We start from the raw sequence: 20978 nt of genomic DNA, 5'->3' as shown, positions 1-20978 counted from the left end.
TAAACATAATTATATTTCAAATTTTTATATCTGTCGCACATTAGAGTTTGGATAAAAGAATTGTATAATTTCCTGGATTTATTCTCGATGGAGTCATTAAATTTGCTTGTTCATGATGATTGTGAATACATCACAGGCAGTCTGTTCAGCAGTTCAGGTGCTTTTGCATACTAATTTGTGAATTCTCCTCCATCCATGTAAAGGTATAAATTTAGTTTCCACATGTATGGAAATGATCAGTGAGGCTTAACCATCACCAGTGTCTCAACTTAGGAAAGGCAGAGGCAAATCTCGATATAGTCACATCAAATTTGTTAGCGGTAACTGTAACAATGAAACATTTTCTTCCTTCTCTGTGTCTGCTGGGATTTCTTCTGCGTGCCTTGACTCAATGCCCTGTCCACACCTCAGAGTTTCAGCTGGAAGGAGATTATTTGATAGGTGGACTTTTTGATGTTCATCATGTCGATGGCCCTGTTTATCATGACAGACCAGAAACCATCGACTGCGCCAGGTGAGTCTTATAATAAGTGTGTGGATATCTTCTGAAGTTGAAACTAATGAAGAATGCCTAGTTTAACAGATTACATTATTATTCAGGAGTTTCACTCACAATTGAGGTCAATAGCTATTGCTAGTTGCAAATTACACTCAAAATCTGATTAGAATCAAACATCTAATTATCATCTAAGTTATTGAAGGACATACAGTAAAGTCTTCATTATTGACTTCAGCATTTGTTCCATGAAATTCTTTTGAATGTTCATAACTGTACAGCCTTAACAAACAATAATACATAAACAATGAAACTAATTCATACACACTCTCACTGTCCCTCCTCTGTCCACAGTGAAAACTTAACTGAATCAAGTTATCGGAGGTTTCAGCTGATGAGATTCTCTGTAGAGGAAATCAACAACTCTACCAACCTACTGCCAAATGTATCTCTTGGCTATGAGATATTTGACCACTGCTCAGATATACAGAACTTTCCAGGAATTTTGAATCTCATCTCAGTCAATGGCTTGATCCAACCTTGGGGTGAACCACAGAAGAATCTGTCCAGTGTGTCCAAAGTGATAGCAGTGGTCGGCACCTATACAAGCACTGAGACACTGAGTGTGGCTCCACTATTCATGATGAATCTCATTCCTATGGTAAATTTACTATCTATGATATGCTGAATTAATACAGCTTCAAAAGCTGTTTAACTTTTGAGAATTTACTGTCAACCTAAAAATAATGAAACGTATCTCATTTAACAGGTCAGTTATGGAGCTGCTACCTCTGTCTTTTCAAGAAAACAGAATTTTCCCTCTTTCTTCCGAACAGTACATCCGAATAAAGATGTAATAGAAGTGATTGTTAACATCATACTGCACTTCAACTGGCGCTGGGTTGCTTTCCTTAATGTTGATGATGATTATGGCAACGATGGGCGGGATTTGTTCATAAAAAAGATTAAGGACACTGAGATCTGCCTGGCGTACACCAAAGGTCTCAATCATGATACAGATTACTCCCAAATATTCAGACAGATAGAGGCACAGAGGGTAAATATCATTATTGTTTTTGTTCCTAAAATGACTGCTGAACCTCTCATCGAGTCAGCAATACAACTAAATGTCACCAACAAAGTGTGGATAGCAGGAGATGCCTGGTCCTTAAACAAGAAGCTCCCCAAGGAGAAAGGAATCAGAAATATTGGAACTGTGCTTGGAGTCTCTGAACCAGCCGTGACGATACCTGGTTTCAGTGACTTTATTTATTCCTTAAAAAGCCAGACTCACTGTGAAAATGCAGGACAGCAGTTTTGTAATCAGATTTGCAACTGTAGTAACCTGAGTCGAGAAGATATCTTTTCTGCAGACCCATCTTTCTCTTTTCCTGTTTATTCTGCTGTATATTCCATCGCTCATGCCATACACAATGCCTTGCAATGTGGAGCTGGCACATGTAATGGCAATATTACACTGTACCCACACATGGTAAGTACACAACTGATTTGAGAGTTGATGTAATTATCACATTTTACATATGTAAAGAAAAGATCCTCAGAATACAATCAACACAAATTTTAACATCAGAAATCAGATAAGGGATCGGCACACTCTACTGATAGCTTCCAACACGTCCAACACTTTAAATAAAGCATTGTTTCAGTCTCAGAGAGCGCTTTGTCAGGTTTCTCCAAGCCTTGTGAAACATTTCAGTCTCATTACATCTCTCTGACGTTGAAACAATGCTGTATTCAATTTAATTAACTGGGAGGTAATGTTTTCTCTGATTTCTGCCTTCAGTGTTAAATTTTTTTAATCCAGCACCTGGATGTGCGCACTCTTTTTTATTATCTTGTAAGCATTGCTGTGGTTATGGAGCACCACAAGTGACATGAAAATAGAAATGAAGCATTTCATTAATTAATAATTATTTGTCCAGTAAGATTATGCATTAATACATTTGTTTACAACTTTTAATTAACCATTCATTGATCTCTAAATAAATAGACTAAATTACAAAGTAATTCAGTAGGCTATTTGATATTTCGTTTCGTTTCGTTGTCTCCCGCTTATCCGGATCCAGGTCGCGGGGGCAGCAGCCTCAGCAGAGAGGTCCAGACGGCCCTCTCCCCAGCCACTTCCACCAGCTCCTCGGGGAGAATCCCGAGGCGTTCCAAGGCCAGCCGAGAGATATAATCCCTCCAGCGTGTCCTTGGTCGACCTCGAGGTCTCCTCCCGGTGGGACATGCCCGAAACACCTCCCCGGGGAGGCGTCCAGGAGGCATCCTCACCAGATGCCCGAACCACCTCAACTGGCTCCTCTCGACATGGAGGAGCAGCGGCTCTACTCCGAGTCCCTCCCGGATGACCGAGCTCCTCACCCTATCTCTAAGGCTGAGCCCGGCCACCCTGCGGAGGAAACTCATTTCGGCCGCTTGTACTCGCGATCTCGTTCTTTCGGTCATTACCCAAAGCTCATGACCATAGGTGAGGATCGGAACGTAGATCGACCGGAAAATTGAGAGCTTCGCCTTCCGGCTTAGCTCCCTCTTCCCCACAACGGACCGATTCAGCGCCCGCATCACTGCTGACGCCGCCCCAATCCGCCTGTCGATCTCCCGCTCCATCCTACCCTCACTCGTGAACAAGATCCCGAGATACTTAAACTCCTCCACCTGAGGCAAAGCCTCCCCCCCGACCTGAAGCGGGCAATCCACCCGTTTCCGGCTGAGAACCATGGCCTCAGACTTGGAGGTGCTGATTTTCATCCCAGCCGTTTCACACTCGGCCGCGAACCGCCCAAGCGAGAGCTGAAGGTCGGCGTTCGATGAAGCTAGGAGGACCACATCATCCGCAAAAAGCAGAGACGAGATCCTCCCGCCACCGAAACCAAACCCGTCCACCACCCGGCTGCGCCTAGAAATTCTGTCCATAAAAGTTATGAACAGAACCGGTGACAAAGGGCAGCCCTGGCGGAGTCCAACCCTCACCGGGAACAGGTCCGACTTACTGCCGGCTACGCGAACCAGACTCACACTCCTTTGGTACAGGGATTTAATGGCCACTAACAAGGGGCCATCCACCCCATACTCCCGGAGTGCCCCCCACAGGGAGCCCCTGGGAACACGGTCGTAAGCCTTCTCCAAATCCACAAAACACATGTGGACTGGATTGGCAAACTCCCATGCTCCCTCCAGCACCCTAGCGAGGGTAAAGAGCTGGTCCACAGTTCCACGCCCAGGACGAAAACCACATTGCTCCTCCTCGATCTGAGGTTCAACTATCGATCGGACCCTCTTTTCCAGTACCCTGGCATAGACCTTACCAGGGAGGCTGAGGAGTGTAATTCCACGGTAGTTGGAACACACCCTCTGGTCACCCTTCTTAAAGATGGGGACCACCACCCCGGTTTGCCACTCCAAAGGCACTGCCCCCGATGTCCACGCAATGTTGCAGAGGCGTGTCAACCAAGACAGCCCTACAACATCCAGAGCCTTGAGATACCCAGGGCGGATCTCATCAACCCCCGGGGCTCTGCCACCGCGCAGTTGTTTCACTACGTCGGCGACTTCTGCCCCGGAGATTAGATCATCCATCCCCAGGTCTCTTGGCTCTGTTTCCTCTACGGAATACGTGTTGGTGGGATTGAGGAGCTCCTCAAAGTATTCCTTCCACCGTCCTACTATATCCTCAGTTGACGTCAGCAGCTCCCCGCCCCCACTGTAAACAGTGTGAGCGAGTTGCCGCCTTCCCCCCCTGAGGCGCCGGACGGTTTGCCAGAACCTTTTTGGAGCCGATCGATAGTCTTCCTCCATTGTCTCACCGAACTCCTCCCACGTCCGAGTTTTTGCCTCAGCAACTGCCGCGGCTGCACTCCGCTTGGCCCGCCGGTACCAGTCAGCTGATTCCTGAGACCCACAGGCCAACCACGCCCTGTAGGCCTCCTTCTTCAGCCTGACGGCTTCCCCCACCGCCGGTGTCCACCAGCGGGTACGGGGGTTACCGCCACGACTGGCCCCAGCTACCTTGCGGCCGCAGCTTGCAACAGCCGCCTCAACAATAGCAGAGCGGAACAAGGCCCATTCGGACTCAATGTCCCCCACTGCCCTCGGGACGCGGTCGAAACTCTGCCGGAGGTGTGCGTTGAAAATCATCTTGACGGGTTCTTCCGCCAGGTTTTCCCAGCAGACCCTCACAACCCGTTTGGGCCTGCCAGGTCTGCGCGGCGTCTTCCCCCGCCATCTGATCCAACTCATCACCAGGTGGTGGTCGGTTGACAACTCTGCTCCTCTCTTTACCCGAGTGTCCAAAACATGCGGCCGCAGGTCTGATGATACGACTACAAAGTCGATCATAGACCTGCGACCTAGGGTGTCCTGGTGCCAAGTGCACCTGTGGACATCCTTATGTTTGAACATGGTGTTAGTTATGGCCAAGCTGTGACTAGCACAGAAGTCCAATAACTGAACGCCGCTCGGGTTCAGATCGGGCAGGCCGTTCCTCCCCACCACACCCTTCCAGGTCACGCTGTCATTGCCCACGTGAGCGTTGAAGTCTCCCAGTAGGACAATGGAGTCCCCTTTCGGGGCACTTTCCAGCACCCGTCCCAAGGACTCCAAAAAGGGTGGGTAGTCTGAACTGCTGTTCGGCGCATAAGCGCCGACAACAGTCAGAACCCGATCCCCGACCCGAAGGCGCAGGGACGCAACCCTTTCGTCCACCGGGGTAAACTCCAACGTGCAGGCAGAGAGCCTGGGGGACACCAAAAAGCCCACCCCGGCTCTCCGCCTCTCACCCGGAGCAACTCCAGCAAAGAGGAGAGACCAGCCCCTCTCAAGGACTTGGGTTCCGGAGCCGACGCTATGTGTCGAGGTGAGGCCGACTATATCTAGCCGGTATCGCTCGACCTCTTCCACAAGCTCCCGCTCCTTCCCCGCCAGAGAGGTGACGTTCCATGTTCCAAAAACCAGTTTCCGTAACCGAGGATCGGACCGCCAAGGCCCCCGCCTTGGTCTGCTGCCCAATCCACAATGCACCGGATCCCTCTGACTCTTCCTGCAGGTGGTGAGCCCACTGGGAGACGAACCCATGTAGCCGGTTCGGGCTGGGCCCGGCCGGGCCCCATGGGCTAAGGCCCGGCCACCAGGCGCTTGTCCACGGGCCCTAACCCCAGGCCTGGCTCCAGGGCGGGGCTCCGGTGTCCGTCCGGGCCGGGTACTCGGGTTCTTGTTAGTACTCGTCATAAGGATCTTCTGAACCGTTCTTCGTCTGGCCCTTCACCTAGGACCAATCTGCCTTGGGAGACCCTACCAGGGGCAAAATGCCCCCGACAACATAGCTCCTAGGGTCATTAGGGCTCTCAAACTCCTCCACCACGGTAAGGTGACGGTTCAAGGAGGAGTATTTGATATTTTACTGGCCAATTAAAATAGGAATAAAATAGTGGTTACCAAAATAACATAAAACAGTCATTAACTACATCATTTAAAAATACATTAATGAGTTAATAAATAAATAATTGTGTTTAAAAATCTATTTGAAAATGCAGTTTAAAAAGAAAAATGAATAACTGGATTCACATGTTGATTTAAGCATATGGATTTTAGGTGTTTAAAAGGTCAATATCCTTCCCTATTTGCATTTTAATTTCTGATTAGCTATTCGATTTGCTTAGACATTTTGCCTTTCCACTGCACTTTGGGCCTTGCAATAAAAGGAGGTAAAACAATGCAAATAGCCATGGGATGTAATAAGCTCTGATCGGTAATCACCTGGTATGTCATATGCAGAGATAAAACATGGATGTGGGAAGGACACAGTCAGGGTGGATGCCCAAGTTGAGAGTGTCTTAATGGTGTAACACTGTGAGGATCGGCACTCCATTTTACTGGCAAAATCCCTTCAAATTCTTGATGTATCAGTGTTGGACGTTAAGAGCGTGAAAGTGTCTTCTTGGCACCTAAACAGTGTTGGAAAACATAACTAGGATATGAGTTGGCTGCATCTCTCTAACAGAGAGCCTGTCACAACCAAAGGCTAATTTGCATTGCTTTACCTCTTTTTACCAGCACAAGGCCCAAAATATCACAGCTACGGCTAAATGGAGAGGCTCAAAGGAGAAGCTAAATGACTAAGCAAATTGAATAGGAAAAGGAAAAGCAGTGGGGAAATGGAAATGCAAAATTGGAAAAGAAATTGTCCTTTTAAATGTCTGATTAAAATCTGTTCTTAATTAAATATATGAATCCAGTTCTTCAATTCCATTATTTATTTATGAATACATTAATACTTTTAAATGATGTACTTATTGACTTTATATTTCATGTTGTTTTGTAAACCCTTTTCAATTTGAACTATTTATTGAGGATTAATATTTCATTTGTAAATGCTTCCTTCTTCCAATCCTTTTTTTGCCCATTAAAATATCAAATACTGAACTACTTTGTAATTTATTCAATCTGTTTATAGATTGATAAATGAATTCATGAACAGATTTATGAATGCACATTTTTATTGTACAAGTTATTAATTAATGAAATGCTTTGTCACAGTTTCTGTGACACTCGTGGTCCTCCATACTCATAATATCAGACAACACATTTCAGAGATAGAAGAGTGTAGAGTCTGATAAACCACTTCCAACACTAAGAGGTTAGGAAGTGTTAGGAAGAGCTAAGAGGGGCATCACACTGCACTTCTCTCCATAGAAGTATTTAACCTAAGAATCTATTTAATCAACACCTCCAATGTCCATTGTGAGCGCATGCAAGTAATATGATTGTTGTCTACCCGCATCAGGTTCTAGCAGAACTGAAGAAGTCAAACTTTACACTTTTAAATCAAAGTATTCAGTTTGATGAGAATGGTGACCCCAAGTTTGGAGCCTATTCCATAGTTTTCTGGAACCACAGTGGCGATGCAGAGGAGGTCGGCATTTATAAATTTCGCCCATCATTCCATTTCTTCATCAACAACAGCAAAATTCAGTGGTACACGAAAGGAAAAGTAAGTTGTTTTTTCCTATCAGTAGTTATATTGTAGTATATACAATGTAACTACTGTATATACAGTATATATATATATACATATATATATATATATATATATATATACACACTTATTACCTCCACCAAGGAGGTTATGTCTGTTTGTTTTTTGTTCTGTTTGTTTGTCAGCAGGATTACACAAAAAAGTACAGAGCTGGTTTGCACTGAACTTGGTGGAGGGGTGGGACATGGGCCAGGGTAGAACCCATTAGATTCTGGGGCAGATTCTGATCATTTACTATGATTTTGAAAACTTTCCTCTGAAGCCTGGTCTCTGTTGTTTGACATTGGCCTTGGCAAAAACGTCTGCACTCTAGTGAGTGCATTTTCTGGTTTAGTAAAGCTGTGTATATCAGGTTAAATCAACCATTGGTGGTTGTTCATGGTGCATTTTGCAGGGTTGTATAAATATAATACTTACAATGATGGTTACATTTTTACAATACATTTGGTTTGAAATTTAAAAAGCTGAATAGGCCTCGTTACTGTTACTTCTCTACCTCTCATTTGCCCCCTTACAATTTTCTCTGTCATGCTCTTGCATTTGATTTGCTACTAAACAATTGTGTTGTACAGGCACCTACTTCAGTGTGTTCCCCAGAATGTCCTGTGGGACATGCAAAAAAGCAAGATGGGATCCACAAATGCTGCTTCAATTGTGAAATCTGTCTGAATGGAACTTATGTCAACAGCACAGGTAAATTATTACACATGAAAATAAGAAAATTAGTAAAATTTCAGACAGTTTAGTTCTCAAGGCTAAGAGGGTTTAACATCATTTCATGTCGATCAGACACTGCTACACTGCTTAGGCTTCCATGTTCACTGTGACCACTGCACACACCAATTAAACATGATACAGTTAGCTGTAGGGTTTATCACTGTAAACTCTAATGCAAGTTTGACATGAAGTAAAAAGCTCATTTTAGGAGAACATAGTATCACGGATTAAACATCTAATGCTGCTTCCTCAGCTGTTTAACCTCTCTTACATCCTTTCATCTCTCTTTTGGTCTGTTTTTATTTTTCAAAATTTAATCTTACCCTTTCTGACAAATTGTCCCTCTCCCATGTGAAACAGAGGATCCCTACAAGTGCATCGACTGTAAGGAGACAGAATGGTCTGCAGAAGGAAGTACATCATGCAATCTGCGGGTGGTGGAGTACACCCCATTCACAGACAGTGAGGCTATACTGATCATGGTCGGGGCCTGGGCCCTGGTGGGCCTCACACTAGCCATGTCTGTTCTCTTTGCCATCAACTACAACACCCCTATTGTCAGATCTGCTGGGGGACCCATGTGCTTCCTAATTTTAGGCTGCCTCAGTCTGTGTAGTCTTAGTGTGTTCTTTTACTTTGATAAGCCAACAGTTTCTTTCTGTATCTTAAGGCTCTTACCATTCATTTTGTTCTACACTGTCTGTCTGGCATGTTTTGTTGTGCGATCTTTTCAAATTGTTTGCGTTTTCAAAATGGCTGCCAAGTTCCCCAAGCTCTACAGTTGGTGGATAAAATATCATGGACAATGGCTGGTCATCACTGGGGCTTTTGTTATTCAGGCACTCTTTCTTCTCATTGGCTATTCTTGTGGACCTCCCAAGCCCTACAATGAAACACGTTGGTACCCAGACAAAATAATACTGAGCTGTGACATGGGTCTGAAAGCAAACTCTGGTTCTGTGATTTTACTTTTGTCTTTGTGCTCTCTTTGCTTCATTTTCTCCTACATGGGAAAAGACCTCCCAAAAAATTACAATGAGGCCAAAGCAATAACATTCTGCCTGCTCCTGCTGATCCTCACCTGGATCATCTTCTCTACCGTGCACGTGCTTTACCGTGGAAAGTACATCCAAACTCTTAACGCTCTTGCAGTACTCTCCAGTCTCTTCTCCTTTCTGTTGTGGTATTTCCTCCCAAAATGTTACATCATCATTTTTCAACCCCACAAAAACACACAGCAGTACTTCCAAGGTCTCATTCAGAATTACACAAAAACAATTAGCCAGTAGCAGCTCTCTGTAATTATGTGTCACTGTAGACAGAGGAACTGTTGTGCTTCAGGCCTTCTTGTCAAAAAGATACATATACTAAATGAAATCTTGACATGAAGTCTTGTTCTTTTGGTGTAACCTAACTGTGTTAACAAAATTTGATTAGTTGCTGGGTTGTTCTACTGAGTAATGTATTAATGAGGGATGCAGTCATACAGTTATTTAGTTAGGGATGGTTGGCATCTCATAGCCCTACTCCCAACATGCTGATGCTAAGCAGGTGTAATGTTTAGCCTGACAAAATGCTAGAATTGGCTAATTAGCACTAAACAGTGCAACTAGGAATGTCTTTACCAAGCAATTTAGTCATAAACCAACAAATTTAAATTTTTACCAGATGATGGCACTGGATGAACAGTTGTAAGGGATCACCAAAGTAATTAAAATTCTTCCTGAGGTGTATATGAATGTTGAAACTGAAATTCATTCAGTCCATCCAATGGTTGTTGAGACATTTCACTCAAAACCAAAAGTTTTCAATTATTCTGTGAAACATCTCAAAATCGATTTTGAGTGATTAGCCCAATTTTTTTTTCACTCATTCATTTTTTTTCAAATGTCATGGTTCCTGAACAATGAATCCCACTACTTGCTGATCATCTGACATTTTCTCTAGCACCACCCTGAGGTTAACATTTGGTGGTTTTGAGTGAAATGTCTCAGCAACAATTAAATGGATTGGCATGACATTGGGTAAAAACATTCATGACCCCATCAGGATGAATTGTAATGACTTTTTCTTAATTTATCATCTAGCGCCATCATCTGGTCCAGAGCTGGTTGCTGGCATAAGTAGTTCCATCCATTTTAAGTGAGATCTACCACTTTAATAAAGCTTGTAATTATGACACACCTGTTGTGAGAATGTTTTTTAGTTAGACACCTGGAGTCATCTGTTTTTTGATGCATCACATATGACAGCCAGTATCTGTATGGATTATTTACGTATATCTTTCAACACAGTATCAGAATCTGACAGTAATGAACCTCCTGTGCTTCTTCTGCACAGTTGTGAGCTGTTTCACACTTATTGTGAGTTCACTCAAGTCAGTTTATGTAAATAGCTGCATGGTTGTTATTCTCATTGTATTTACAGTAGTAGCATTGTTGTGCACATGTATACACTCATATGACTAATGCAACCTTTTAATCAAGAAATTAAACATATATAGTCAACAGACAGTAATAATGAAAATATGTTTTTTGACTGTTTTCTAAATGATATTAGTTCACATCATGTACACACTGACAGTTTTTCTCTCCAGAATTGTAAAAAGTTCATGCCCTTGAAGGCTTATATGGGATGCTGTATAATCAAGTTGGGAAGATTTATATTGATATGTAATGTTCAGTATATTAACATTAATATAGCACTTATATATGCTACTACTACATATAAATATTCAGGGTAGTGCATATTATTTTACTTCCAAAAGAAAAACAGTTCCCAGAGGGTCCGCTTGGACTCTTCTCTCAGCACATTCAACTGCCTCCTGACGTGATGTGACTGACTATTAAGCAAATTCTGGAGGTCTGCAAACCTCACGGTTATCATTATTATTTTCAAATAAAAATTCTGAAGAAGGTGCCACTCTGGCAACAGCTGGCACTCATCTAGTCGACATTTGAATTGGTCCAATACTTTAATCTATGACTCCTTAAACTAATGACATTCACACCAGCCTTAGCTGTACTGTGTGTTTGGTGCTAGTTAGCGTATGTTAGCATGGTAACACACTAAAATAAGATTGTGAACATGGTAAACATTATACCTGCTTAGCATCAACATGCAATGAAGGAAATGAAGACTCAGTTATTACAAAACTGAAACTTCTAAGATGTTGAAATGATCAGTTTATGAATACGACCAGGTCACAACTACACTTACACATGAGAAATAACTTTATAAACTAAATTAAAGAACATGTACTAATTTAGATATTTACACATATGTGCAAAACTGAATTATAACAATACATATGATTCAATAAAAAAAAAAAAAAAAAAACATAATGAAATGTGTGTTTTCCTTTCTGTCCAACTGTATTTTGTGGTTGCTATTACACTACATTAATCTCACCACATGAAAGAACCACCTCACTGTGACACTGCCAATATTGCACACAAGCTGACACCAGATTCTGTATAGTTCCAAACTGTTGGCTGTTGAAAAAATGTCATTTGGTGCATTACCTTGAATCAGGAAGACATTTAGTGTGTTTGTGCCAACCACATAGAAATGTTCTTGTCCTCTTCATTCTGTCATTTCTCCTTGAGATGATCAGGTTTACAAAAAAGCAAGGATGTAATATATTATCATTCAAGCTCTTATTGCAAATACATGATCTTTGTCAGGCCGAGACTCAAAGCAGGACTCAGATGCAGAGAATTTGAATAACAAAAAGGCTTTTATTGAATTCACCGGAGACCTCAGACAGAGTGACAAACAAATGGCTATAAAAAACTAGACACTAAACTCTGAATCCTGAGAAACAAAAACACTCCAGGAGGAGGAAAAAACTCTAATCAAAAGAAACAAATCGATAAACACAAAACGCTCCGAATGGAGGAAAAACCGAAGGACTATGAATCTAATCTATGGAAAGAATTAACAAACAAAAAAATCACTCTTAAAGAGGAAAAACCAAAGGACTAGGAATCTAAACTATCTAAAGAATTAACAAACAAAAAATCACTCGTTAACGAGGAAAAACAAAGGGCTATGAACTTTACATATGGAAAAATTTACAAACAAAAAATCACTCTTCTCGAGGTACAAACGGCTTACTTTGGCGACTACTATGGCTGTGGACATAGACAAAGGCTCTGGTGCAGGACAAGGACGATGACACTCTGGCACAAGACAAGGGGAACACAGACTATTTAAACACATGGAGGGAAATAGGGGACAGGTGGAAACACTTAGGGCAATCAGACTGAGACACATGAGGAAGGGCAAGTGACCTGAAACGAGAGGAGAATTACTTTTCAAAATAAAACAGGAAATGACAGGACAAAACAAACCCAAGACAAGACAACCTCACCACGGTGTGACAATCTTATGTTTATGGCTCACGATTTCTTCCATAAATACAGGGATTAATTGCACACAAGAGGATGTCAAAAGACTTAGTTCATAATGATAATATTAACTTTTGACTTCCTCATAATCCCTGTTATTTTAGCATAGATGAGGCTAGAAGCTGTACATCTCAGTGATGTTACAGTTTAAAGATCTAGTTATCCACTATGTTTCCTTTTTAGCAGGGTCTTTCTTAAGTTGTATCAGAACATCAAAGGAATTTTGACTTACTTAAAAATGACGTTATACAACATTATTAAAAAACAACAACAGCAAACAGCAAATTTAAAGATCTGGACTATACACCAGTGTAGTAAGCTGAAATAGTCTCTTGTTTTTTGTATGATGCTGTTGTATCAGTACTAAAACAGAACTCATTGTGTTTCAGGCATTTCATCAGGTTGCCTGAATTCAGACTTTGGTGAAAGCACAGCTCATGGTCTGTCATCCGCCGTGGTCATCCACAGAGTGATTGCAAATCATCTCCTTTCAAATGACCTGTGTGGTCAAAGGTTCAGTCATGCAGAGCTCATTTGTAAGAGGATGTAGCATTTTAGCATAAACCAAAGATACCTGGTTGAATTAATTCATTGATTTGTGTGTATTTGCTTGTGACCTCGTGTGATCTCACAAGCTCATCTTCACTTTATCTTTATTTCACCCCTTTCCTCCATAGATCATCCCTATAGCGAAACGTTCATTCGATATAACTATGTTTTATAAGACTTTCAAACTTTCACTTTGACAAACATTACATTCTTATAACTGTTACAACAGTTTTAAGTAGTGTTAGCCACTATAAAAATGATATTTCAAGGAGAAATGCTACAAATTTTTTGCCCAATGAGCATCATGAGCATTGGTGTTAACTGTGTTAAACTTTGCCTGATGCATAATTCATCATACATACGTTGTGTGGAATAAAGCAGGAAGAGAGGAGAGTGGTTTTGCGTCAGTTAACATGCAGCTGGCATGTGTCTGGTGTATGAAAAGATGATCTTTGGTTGTCTTTTCCAGATGTTTCATCTGTGCAATATAAAGACATTTGAGTTATTTCAACTCAGTTTGAGTGAACTGGGTGGGTCCCTATTTTGGTTGAATTGTGCATGCTCATGAGGACGCACATGTGTGTGCAAAGATAAGTGATGAGGTATATCTTCATGCTATCAGTTTCCCATTATTCGGCTGATCAACAGTTGGTGTTGGTAACATAGTAACTGCAAGGTCCACAGTTTGACTCCCGATTGGAGAACCCTTGTTGCATGTCGTACCCCCCCCCCCCACACACACACACACACACACTTTTCCTGCTGCTCTGTATAAGGTACACTATTTGGGCCTTGAACAGTAGATGATCCTTCTCTGCTGACAATTACATTAACCCCCTGCCATGTTTGCTCCTTTATATTGAATTCAAAAGATAGTTTTTCTGCTCTGTGAAAGGATGAGACTGTCCTCCTGTAAAGAAAAAAGGAGCCCATAATGTAGGTCATCTGTGCTAGAAGATTATTATGGTGCATGGTTACATTTTATTGTTAGGCAACCTCTGGTGCCATAAAATACAATGTCAGTTTTGCTATCGTGTGACTGTTTGCAAGCAGGTTGCTTCCTCATAATAACCTTTAGTCATCACATGAGTTAGTGCAGCTTAGATGCTTTTTGCATATTCATTTGTGAATTCTCCTTCAACCATTTACAGGTGTGTATTCATCTGAAGTCATGCATTCCCAAATACATGGAAATGATGAGTGCGGGTTTGCTGTTACAAGCATTGTATTGCTTATTAAAGGCAGAGATTAATCGCTTTGGAGATCACATCAGATTGGTAAATGATAACTGTAACAATGAAACATTTTCTTCCTCCTCTGTGTCTGCTGGGATCTCTTCTGCGTGCCTTGACTCAATGCCCTGTCCACACCTCAGAGTTTCAGCTGGAAGGAGATTATTTGATAGGTGGACTTTTTGATATCCATCATGTCGATGGCCCTGTTCATCATGACAAACCAGAAGCCATTGACTGCGCCAGGTGAGTCTTATAATAAATCTGAGTGGATATCTTCTGAGGATGAAACTAATGACCAACTCTTAGTGGAACAGTTTATATTCTTTTTCAACACTATGGGAGCTTTACTTCAAATGTCAGACCAATTGTACTGTACATTTGGGCAATCTGCAATATAAGTATGCACTTAACACTTTAACACTATAGCACTTTGCACTTTAATCAGCTCTCTGATATTTATCTATTTAAGTTTTTAGCATCTAAATACTAGTGAAATACATATAATACACTGACCCTTGGTCTGCATGTTTCTACAATACTACTGTATCTTTTTTTGTCTTCCAATTGCCCTCCTTGTTGTTACTGTTGTTTATTGATTTTATTATTTCACGTTGTTAACATCAACCTGCCAAAGGGACTGCAGATGGAAATTAGCCATATTTACATGTATATGTTCATTAATATGTACTGTCCCTTGTTTTTAAATAAATAAACTCCAAACTCCAATGACTATAGCTTAGTAGCACAAATCTCCTCTCTCTTCTACCAGTGTAGAGGTGTGAAGACTGATAGTGTTCATTTGAAGTCAATCTTACTCTCCTTTTCTCTGCCCACAGTCAACCCTTAATTCTGTCAAGTTATCGGAGGTTTCAGCTGATGAGATTCTCTGTAGAGGAAATCAACAACTCTACCAACCTACTGCCAAATGTATCTCTTGGCTATGAGATATTTGACCACTGCTCAGATATACAGAACTTTCCAGGAATTTTGAATCTCATCTCAGTCAATGGCTTGATCCAACCTTGGGGTGAACCACAGAAGAATCTGTCCAGTGTGTCCAAAGTGATAGCAGTGGTCGGCCCTTTTTCAAGCACTGAGACACTGACTGTGGCTCCACTATTCATGATGAATCTCATTCCTATTGTAAGTTTTTCAAGTATTGTGTGGTAACATTTTTCCCTGATAGAATAAGTGATAAAAACTATCAATTAATATAAGTTATAAAAAAAAAAAGAAAAAAAAGAAAAAAATTTTAACTTGACATTTGACAATTTATTATCAATGAATTTAACGACAATTTCTGTGTCACTCTTTTAACAGGTCAGTTATGGAGCTGCTAGCTCTGCTTTTTCAGAGAAAGTAAAATATCCATCTTTCCTGCGAACAGTGCATTCCAATAAAGATGTCATAGAAGTGATTGTTAACATCATACTTCACTTCAACTGGCGCTGGGTTGCTTTCCTTAATAGTGATGATGAATTTGGCATTGATGGACAGGAATTGTTCATCAAGAGGATTAAGGACACTGAGATCTGCCTGGCGTACACCAAAGGTCTCAATGACTATACAAATTACTCCAAAATATTCAGACAGATAGAGGCACAGAGGGTAAATATCATTATTGTTTTTGTTCCTAAAATGACTGCTGAACCTCTCATCGAGTCAGCAATACAACTAAATGTCACCAACAAAGTGTGGATAGCAGGAGATACCTGGTCCTTAAACAAGAAGCTCCCCAAGGAGAAAGGAATCAGAAATATTGGAACTGTGCTTGGAGTGTCTCAGCCAGTGGTGACAATACCTGGTTTTAGTAATTTTATCTATTCTTTTAAAAGCCAGACTCACTGTGAAAATGCAGGACAGCAGTTTTGTAATCAGTTTTGCAACTGCAGTAATCTGAGTGCAGAGGATATCATTTCTATGGACCCATCTTTCTCTTTTCCTGTTTATTCTGCTGTATATTCCATCGCTAATGCCATACACAGTGTCTTGCAATGTGGAGCTGGCACATGTAATGACAATATTACCGCCTACCCACACATGGTAAGTACACAAATAAGATGATTTATTTAATTTAACCATCTGAAATGTTCACATTTATGATAATGACAGTTTTAACCTGTAGATAAGTCTGTCATAGTTCAAAATACTTGTCTCGTAGCCGATGTGTGTGTTTTTTATCATATATATATCATATAAAACATCATATAAAACTTTACACCCTAGAATACAATTACTGCTCATATTTTCAGTCAAACTGTAAATGAATTTTCACAGATATAAAACAATTACTAATTGCAGTTTACCAAATCGCTTCTGAAAGACAAAACGAGAAGACTTTGAGAGGGGGAATCACACAGAAATGTATCCTTTTTCATTTTCATCAGTGTGAGATCAAAGGAATTAATGGCCGTCTGAACTTTGTGTGCCCACATCAGGTTCTAGCAGAGCTGAAGAAGTCAAACTTTACACTTTTAAATCAAAGTATTCAGTTTGATGAGAATGGTGACCCCAAGTTTGGATTCTATTCTATAATTTTCTGGAACCACAGTGGAGATACAGAAGAGGTTGGCTTTTATAAATTTAACCCATCAGCCCATTTTTTCATCAACAAGACCAAAATTCAGTGGTTCACAGACAGAGAAGTAAGTTGTTTTTTCCTAAGTGTGTAGTATAATGAAATATATCAAGGCTCTACAGTAAAGTGTATGTTGTTAAAAAATACTTTTGTATTATTGCCTCTTCCACATGGCTGTATGCATGTGTGTACAAAAACATACTAGTTTAGTAATGTCAGTGAAAAGGGCAAACACTATCAAGAATATAAACAACATGGTTCTTCATAGTGTAATATGAGGGGATGTCTAAATATATCATTTAGTGTCTAACAGGATGTTCACATTTTAAATTTCCTTCCTTCAATTCTCTCCACCCTTCACAGCATTTTCTTTTATTCACTTATATTTACTTTGCTGCTAAACAATTGTGTTGTACAGGCACCTACTTCAGTGTGTTCCCCAGAATGTCCTGTGGGACATGCAAAAAAGCAAGATGGGATCCACAAATGCTGCTTCAATTGTGAAATCTGTCTGAATGGAACTTATGTCAACAGCACAGGTAAATTATTACACATGAAAACAAGAAAATGAGTAAAAGCAGTGCTGCTGTTCTTGCCTTGATGGAAGTCAGTTTCAGACAGTTGTTAAATTCAAGGCTAAAAGGGTTTATCGATCATTTCATGTAGACCGGACACTGCTATATACTGTGCATAGGCTTCCATGTTGACATTGACCACTACAAATATTAATTCAACTTCATAAGTAATCCTTACCCTTTCTGACAAATTGTCCCTCTCCCATGTGAAACAGAGGATCCCTACAAGTGCATCGACTGTAAGGAGACAGAATGGTCTGCAGAAGGAAGTGCATCATGCAATCTGCGGGTGGTGGAGTACACCCCATTCACAGACAGTGAGGCTATACTGATCATGGTCGGGGCCTGGGCCCTGGTGGGCCTCACACTAGCCATGTCTGTTCTCTTTGCCATCAACTACAACACCCCTATTGTCAGATCTGCTGGGGGACCCATGTGCTTCCTAATTTTAGGCTGCCTCAGTCTGTGTAGTCTTAGTGTGTTCTTTTACTTTGATAAGCCAACAGTTTCTTTCTGTATCTTAAGGCTCTTACCATTCATTTTGTTCTACACTGTCTGTCTGGCATGTTTTGTTGTGCGATCCTTTCAAATTGTTTGCGTTTTCAAAATGGCTGCCAAGTTCCCCAAGCTCTACAGTTGGTGGATAAAATATCATGGACAATGGCTGGTCATCACTGGGGCTTTTGTTATTCAGGCACTCTTTCTTCTCATTGGCTATTCTTGTGGACCTCCCAAGCCCTACAATGAAACACGTTGGTACCCAGACAAAATAATACTGAGCTGTGACATGGGTCTGAAAGCAAACTCTGGTCCTGTGATTTTACTTTTGTCTTTGTGCTCCCTTTGCTTCATTTTCTCCTACATGGGAAAAGACCTCCCAAAAAATTACAATGAGGCCAAAGCAATAACATTCTGCCTGCTCCTGCTGATCCTCACCTGGATCATCTTCTCTACCGTGCACGTGCTTTACCGTGGAAAGTACATCCAAACTCTTAACGCTTTTGCAGTACTCTCCAGTCTCTTCTCCTTTCTGTTGTGGTATTTCCTCCCAAAATGTTACATCATCATTTTTCAACCCCACAAAAACACACAGCAGTACTTCCAAGGTCTCATTCAGAATTACACAAAAACAATTAGCCAGTAGCTGCCACCAGTAAATATGTGTCTCTATAGACAGAAAAGCTGATGTTTAGGCTTCCTATTAACGATTTTCCTTTTTACAGCTTGTTGCAATTCAAATCTTTGTGATTTTTTTCCAGGAGTTTTAATATTACGTTTGTAATGCATCTTTCTGGATTAAGATTGTTTATTTTTGAGAATAAACCAACAAACAAAGTCTTGAAATGTGCTAAAATAAAGTATAGTAAGAGACAATGTGGCAAGAGATACAGACTCTACAATCTCAGGGATGGTTGGCAACGTGTCTTACTCCTGCACAGAGGATGCTTTGATGAGTATTTTGAGTGGTACCCTTGTATATGGCTGATACCTTCCGGCAATCAGGGCAATATTGCTTTCCTCTGATTATAATACTAATTATGATAAGGCATTTTAATGATACTGTCCCATTGTGCAGATCTTATTAAAGGAATAATTTCACATTTTGGGAAATATGCTTATTCATTTTTCCTTCTCTCATGCCTGCCTGTTAAAGGAGCAGTGTGTAGGATTCTAGTGACAGCTAGTGTTGAGAATGTAGATGGCAAGGTGGCCAGGTGACAATATGGTGTCAACTACTGCGACTAAGTGAAGAGGTTTGTTTATATAGCTATATTTCTAGTTGTTAATATGTAAGCTATAGGTAATAGCTGACATGTAAGATAGTGAATAAACACTTGTTCTACATTGTGGTAGCGTTTTATGGCTAACATTTGCTAGCTGCTTTACATGCTATAATGCAATAGTAATTGAAGGAGTCACATTTTGACGGCCTGCTGTTTTCAGAGTTGGCTTGGATAAAGACAGAAGATACGGGCGACACATTCATCTGTCTGAACACTAAAAGCTGTGAGCTTATCGTTGTGCCTCAGCTCTTTCATTCTATGGTCGTCCCTGAGAAGCACAATGATTCTGCTTTGGAAGAAGCATGGTAAAACTCCTACCAGGCTCATTCCAAAACAGCAGCTATTGTATTTTATTGTATTGTTTTATTATATTAATATTTTATTGTTTGGTATGGTTTGGTCAAAATAATGCTATTTCATGAAGAGAATGGCCTACAGGATCAGTTAATATGCTACAATAAAAGCTAATAAATTTATGTCACTTACCTAGACCTAGAAATATATATATGATTTTAAAAATAATCGCAAATAGTCATAAGGTACATCTGTGTGAAACATAGCTGCACTTTACCTGAAGCGTAGATATTTATGTACATCAATGCTTATTGAGAACGATGTCCATTAGAGCTTTGTAGCACTTGGAATCTCTCTGCATCCATTCCTCTCCAGGTCTTTCTTCAAGGTGCGGCAGTTTCCCATAGTTCAGGTGTGAATGCAACAAACATGGTGAAGGATGCCAACCCAAAGAGTCTGCAAAAAACAAAAAAGCATTATAAAATTTATAATGAACTTACTAAGAGTAAAAATGTATATAAATTCTGTACTTACAAGACACTGTTGAGGAGAGTACACTGTCCTTTCATTTTTGCTGCCTTGAGAAGAGAAACAAAACATAATGTAATACATGGGTATTCAACCATACTCAATGCAGGGTTAGGAGTATGCAGATTTTCATCCCAGCCAAAGACTACAGTGAGTGATTTAATTGATTAACACACCTTCAGGCAGAGAGAAGGAGCTAGTTAATGAAATTTACAGCCAGTGATGGTCCTCATCCCCTTTCACACCTCTCTGGTGTTGTTGTGCTGCAGCTTCCTCTCTACTTTCTTTTTGTAATAATAATAATAATAATAATACATTTTATTTAAAGGCGCCTTTCTTGGCACTCAAGGACACCGTACAGAGTTACACAAATTAAGAAGAAGCAACAATAAAAATGAAATATAAAAATAAAAACAATGCAAAAGTGACAGAGCAATTGGCATAAGATGGAAAAGGCAGTTTTAAACAGATGTGTTTTGAGTTGTGATTTGAAATGAGGGAATGAATCGATATTTCTGAGTTGGGGTGGAAGTAGATTCCAGAGACGGGGAGCAGAGCGGCTGAATGCTCTACTCCCCATGGTGGTGAGACGGGCGGAGGGGACAGACAGGTGTGTGGAGGAAGAGGATCTGAGGGAGCGGGAGGGAGTGGGAACATGGAGGAGGTCGGACAGATATGGGGGGGCGAGGTTGTGGATGGCCTTAAATGTTAATAGAAGGACTTTGAAATGAATACGGAACTGAACCGGTAGCCAGT

General features: G+C 40.9%; 2 protein-coding genes across 3 annotated transcripts; both read left to right on the top strand.

Moving 5' to 3' along the window:
- Positions 1-291: 291 nt before the first annotated feature.
- On the top strand, positions 292-10391 carry LOC111219040 (taste receptor type 1 member 2-like). 2 transcript variants are annotated; one of them, XM_022741608.1, is made up of 6 exons: positions 292-514; positions 851-1157; positions 1266-1988; positions 7299-7505; positions 8123-8243; positions 8630-8738. In XM_022741608.1, exons 1-6 carry the CDS (start codon positions 333-335, stop codon positions 8653-8655), a joined length of 1566 nt encoding a protein of 521 aa, XP_022597329.1. In that variant the 5' UTR covers positions 292-332; the 3' UTR covers positions 8656-8738. The 2 variants fall into 2 exon arrangements, with proteins under 2 accessions (XP_022597329.1, XP_022597330.1); XM_022741609.1 differs by lacking the exons at positions 1266-1988; positions 7299-7505 and having other exon boundaries at positions 8628-10391.
- Positions 10392-14524: 4133 nt separating this feature from the next.
- On the top strand, positions 14525-18796 carry LOC111219039 (taste receptor type 1 member 1-like). Its single transcript, XM_022741607.1, has 6 exons — positions 14525-14706; positions 15300-15606; positions 15784-16506; positions 16902-17108; positions 17460-17580; positions 17832-18796. The coding sequence occupies exons 1-6, from the start codon at positions 14525-14527 to the stop codon at positions 18758-18760; spliced, it is 2469 nt and encodes an 822-aa protein (XP_022597328.1). The 3' UTR covers positions 18761-18796.
- Positions 18797-20978: the final 2182 nt, after the last annotated feature.

Source organism: Seriola dumerili, unplaced genomic scaffold (assembly GCF_002260705.1).
Source record: "Seriola dumerili isolate Sdu_G_001 unplaced genomic scaffold, Sdu_1.0 BDQW01000056.1, whole genome shotgun sequence".
NCBI lineage: Eukaryota > Metazoa > Chordata > Actinopteri > Carangiformes > Carangidae > Seriola > Seriola dumerili.
Note: the sequence above shows the minus strand (reverse complement) of the source record. Positions and strands in the feature narration are given on the sequence as shown.

What these genes read in the sequence shown, in the direction of transcription:
- LOC111219040 (XM_022741608.1), top strand. Translation starts at nt 333, where the DNA reads ATGAAACATTTTCTTCCTTCTCTGTGTCTGCTGGGATTTCTTCTGCGT. An exon ending in TTACACTGTACCCACACATG is followed by an intron (nt 1,989 to 7,298) that starts GTAAGTACACAA and finishes TACCCGCATCAG; the next exon opens with GTTCTAGCAGAACTGAAGAA. An exon ending in AACTTATGTCAACAGCACAG is followed by an intron (nt 8,244 to 8,629) that starts GTAAATTATTAC and finishes TGTGAAACAGAG; the next exon opens with GATCCCTACAAGTGCATCGA.
- LOC111219039 (XM_022741607.1), top strand. Translation starts at nt 14,525, where the DNA reads ATGAAACATTTTCTTCCTCCTCTGTGTCTGCTGGGATCTCTTCTGCGT. An exon ending in TGATGAATCTCATTCCTATT is followed by an intron (nt 15,607 to 15,783) that starts GTAAGTTTTTCA and finishes CTCTTTTAACAG; the next exon opens with GTCAGTTATGGAGCTGCTAG. An exon ending in AGTGGTTCACAGACAGAGAA is followed by an intron (nt 17,109 to 17,459) that starts GTAAGTTGTTTT and finishes TGTGTTGTACAG; the next exon opens with GCACCTACTTCAGTGTGTTC.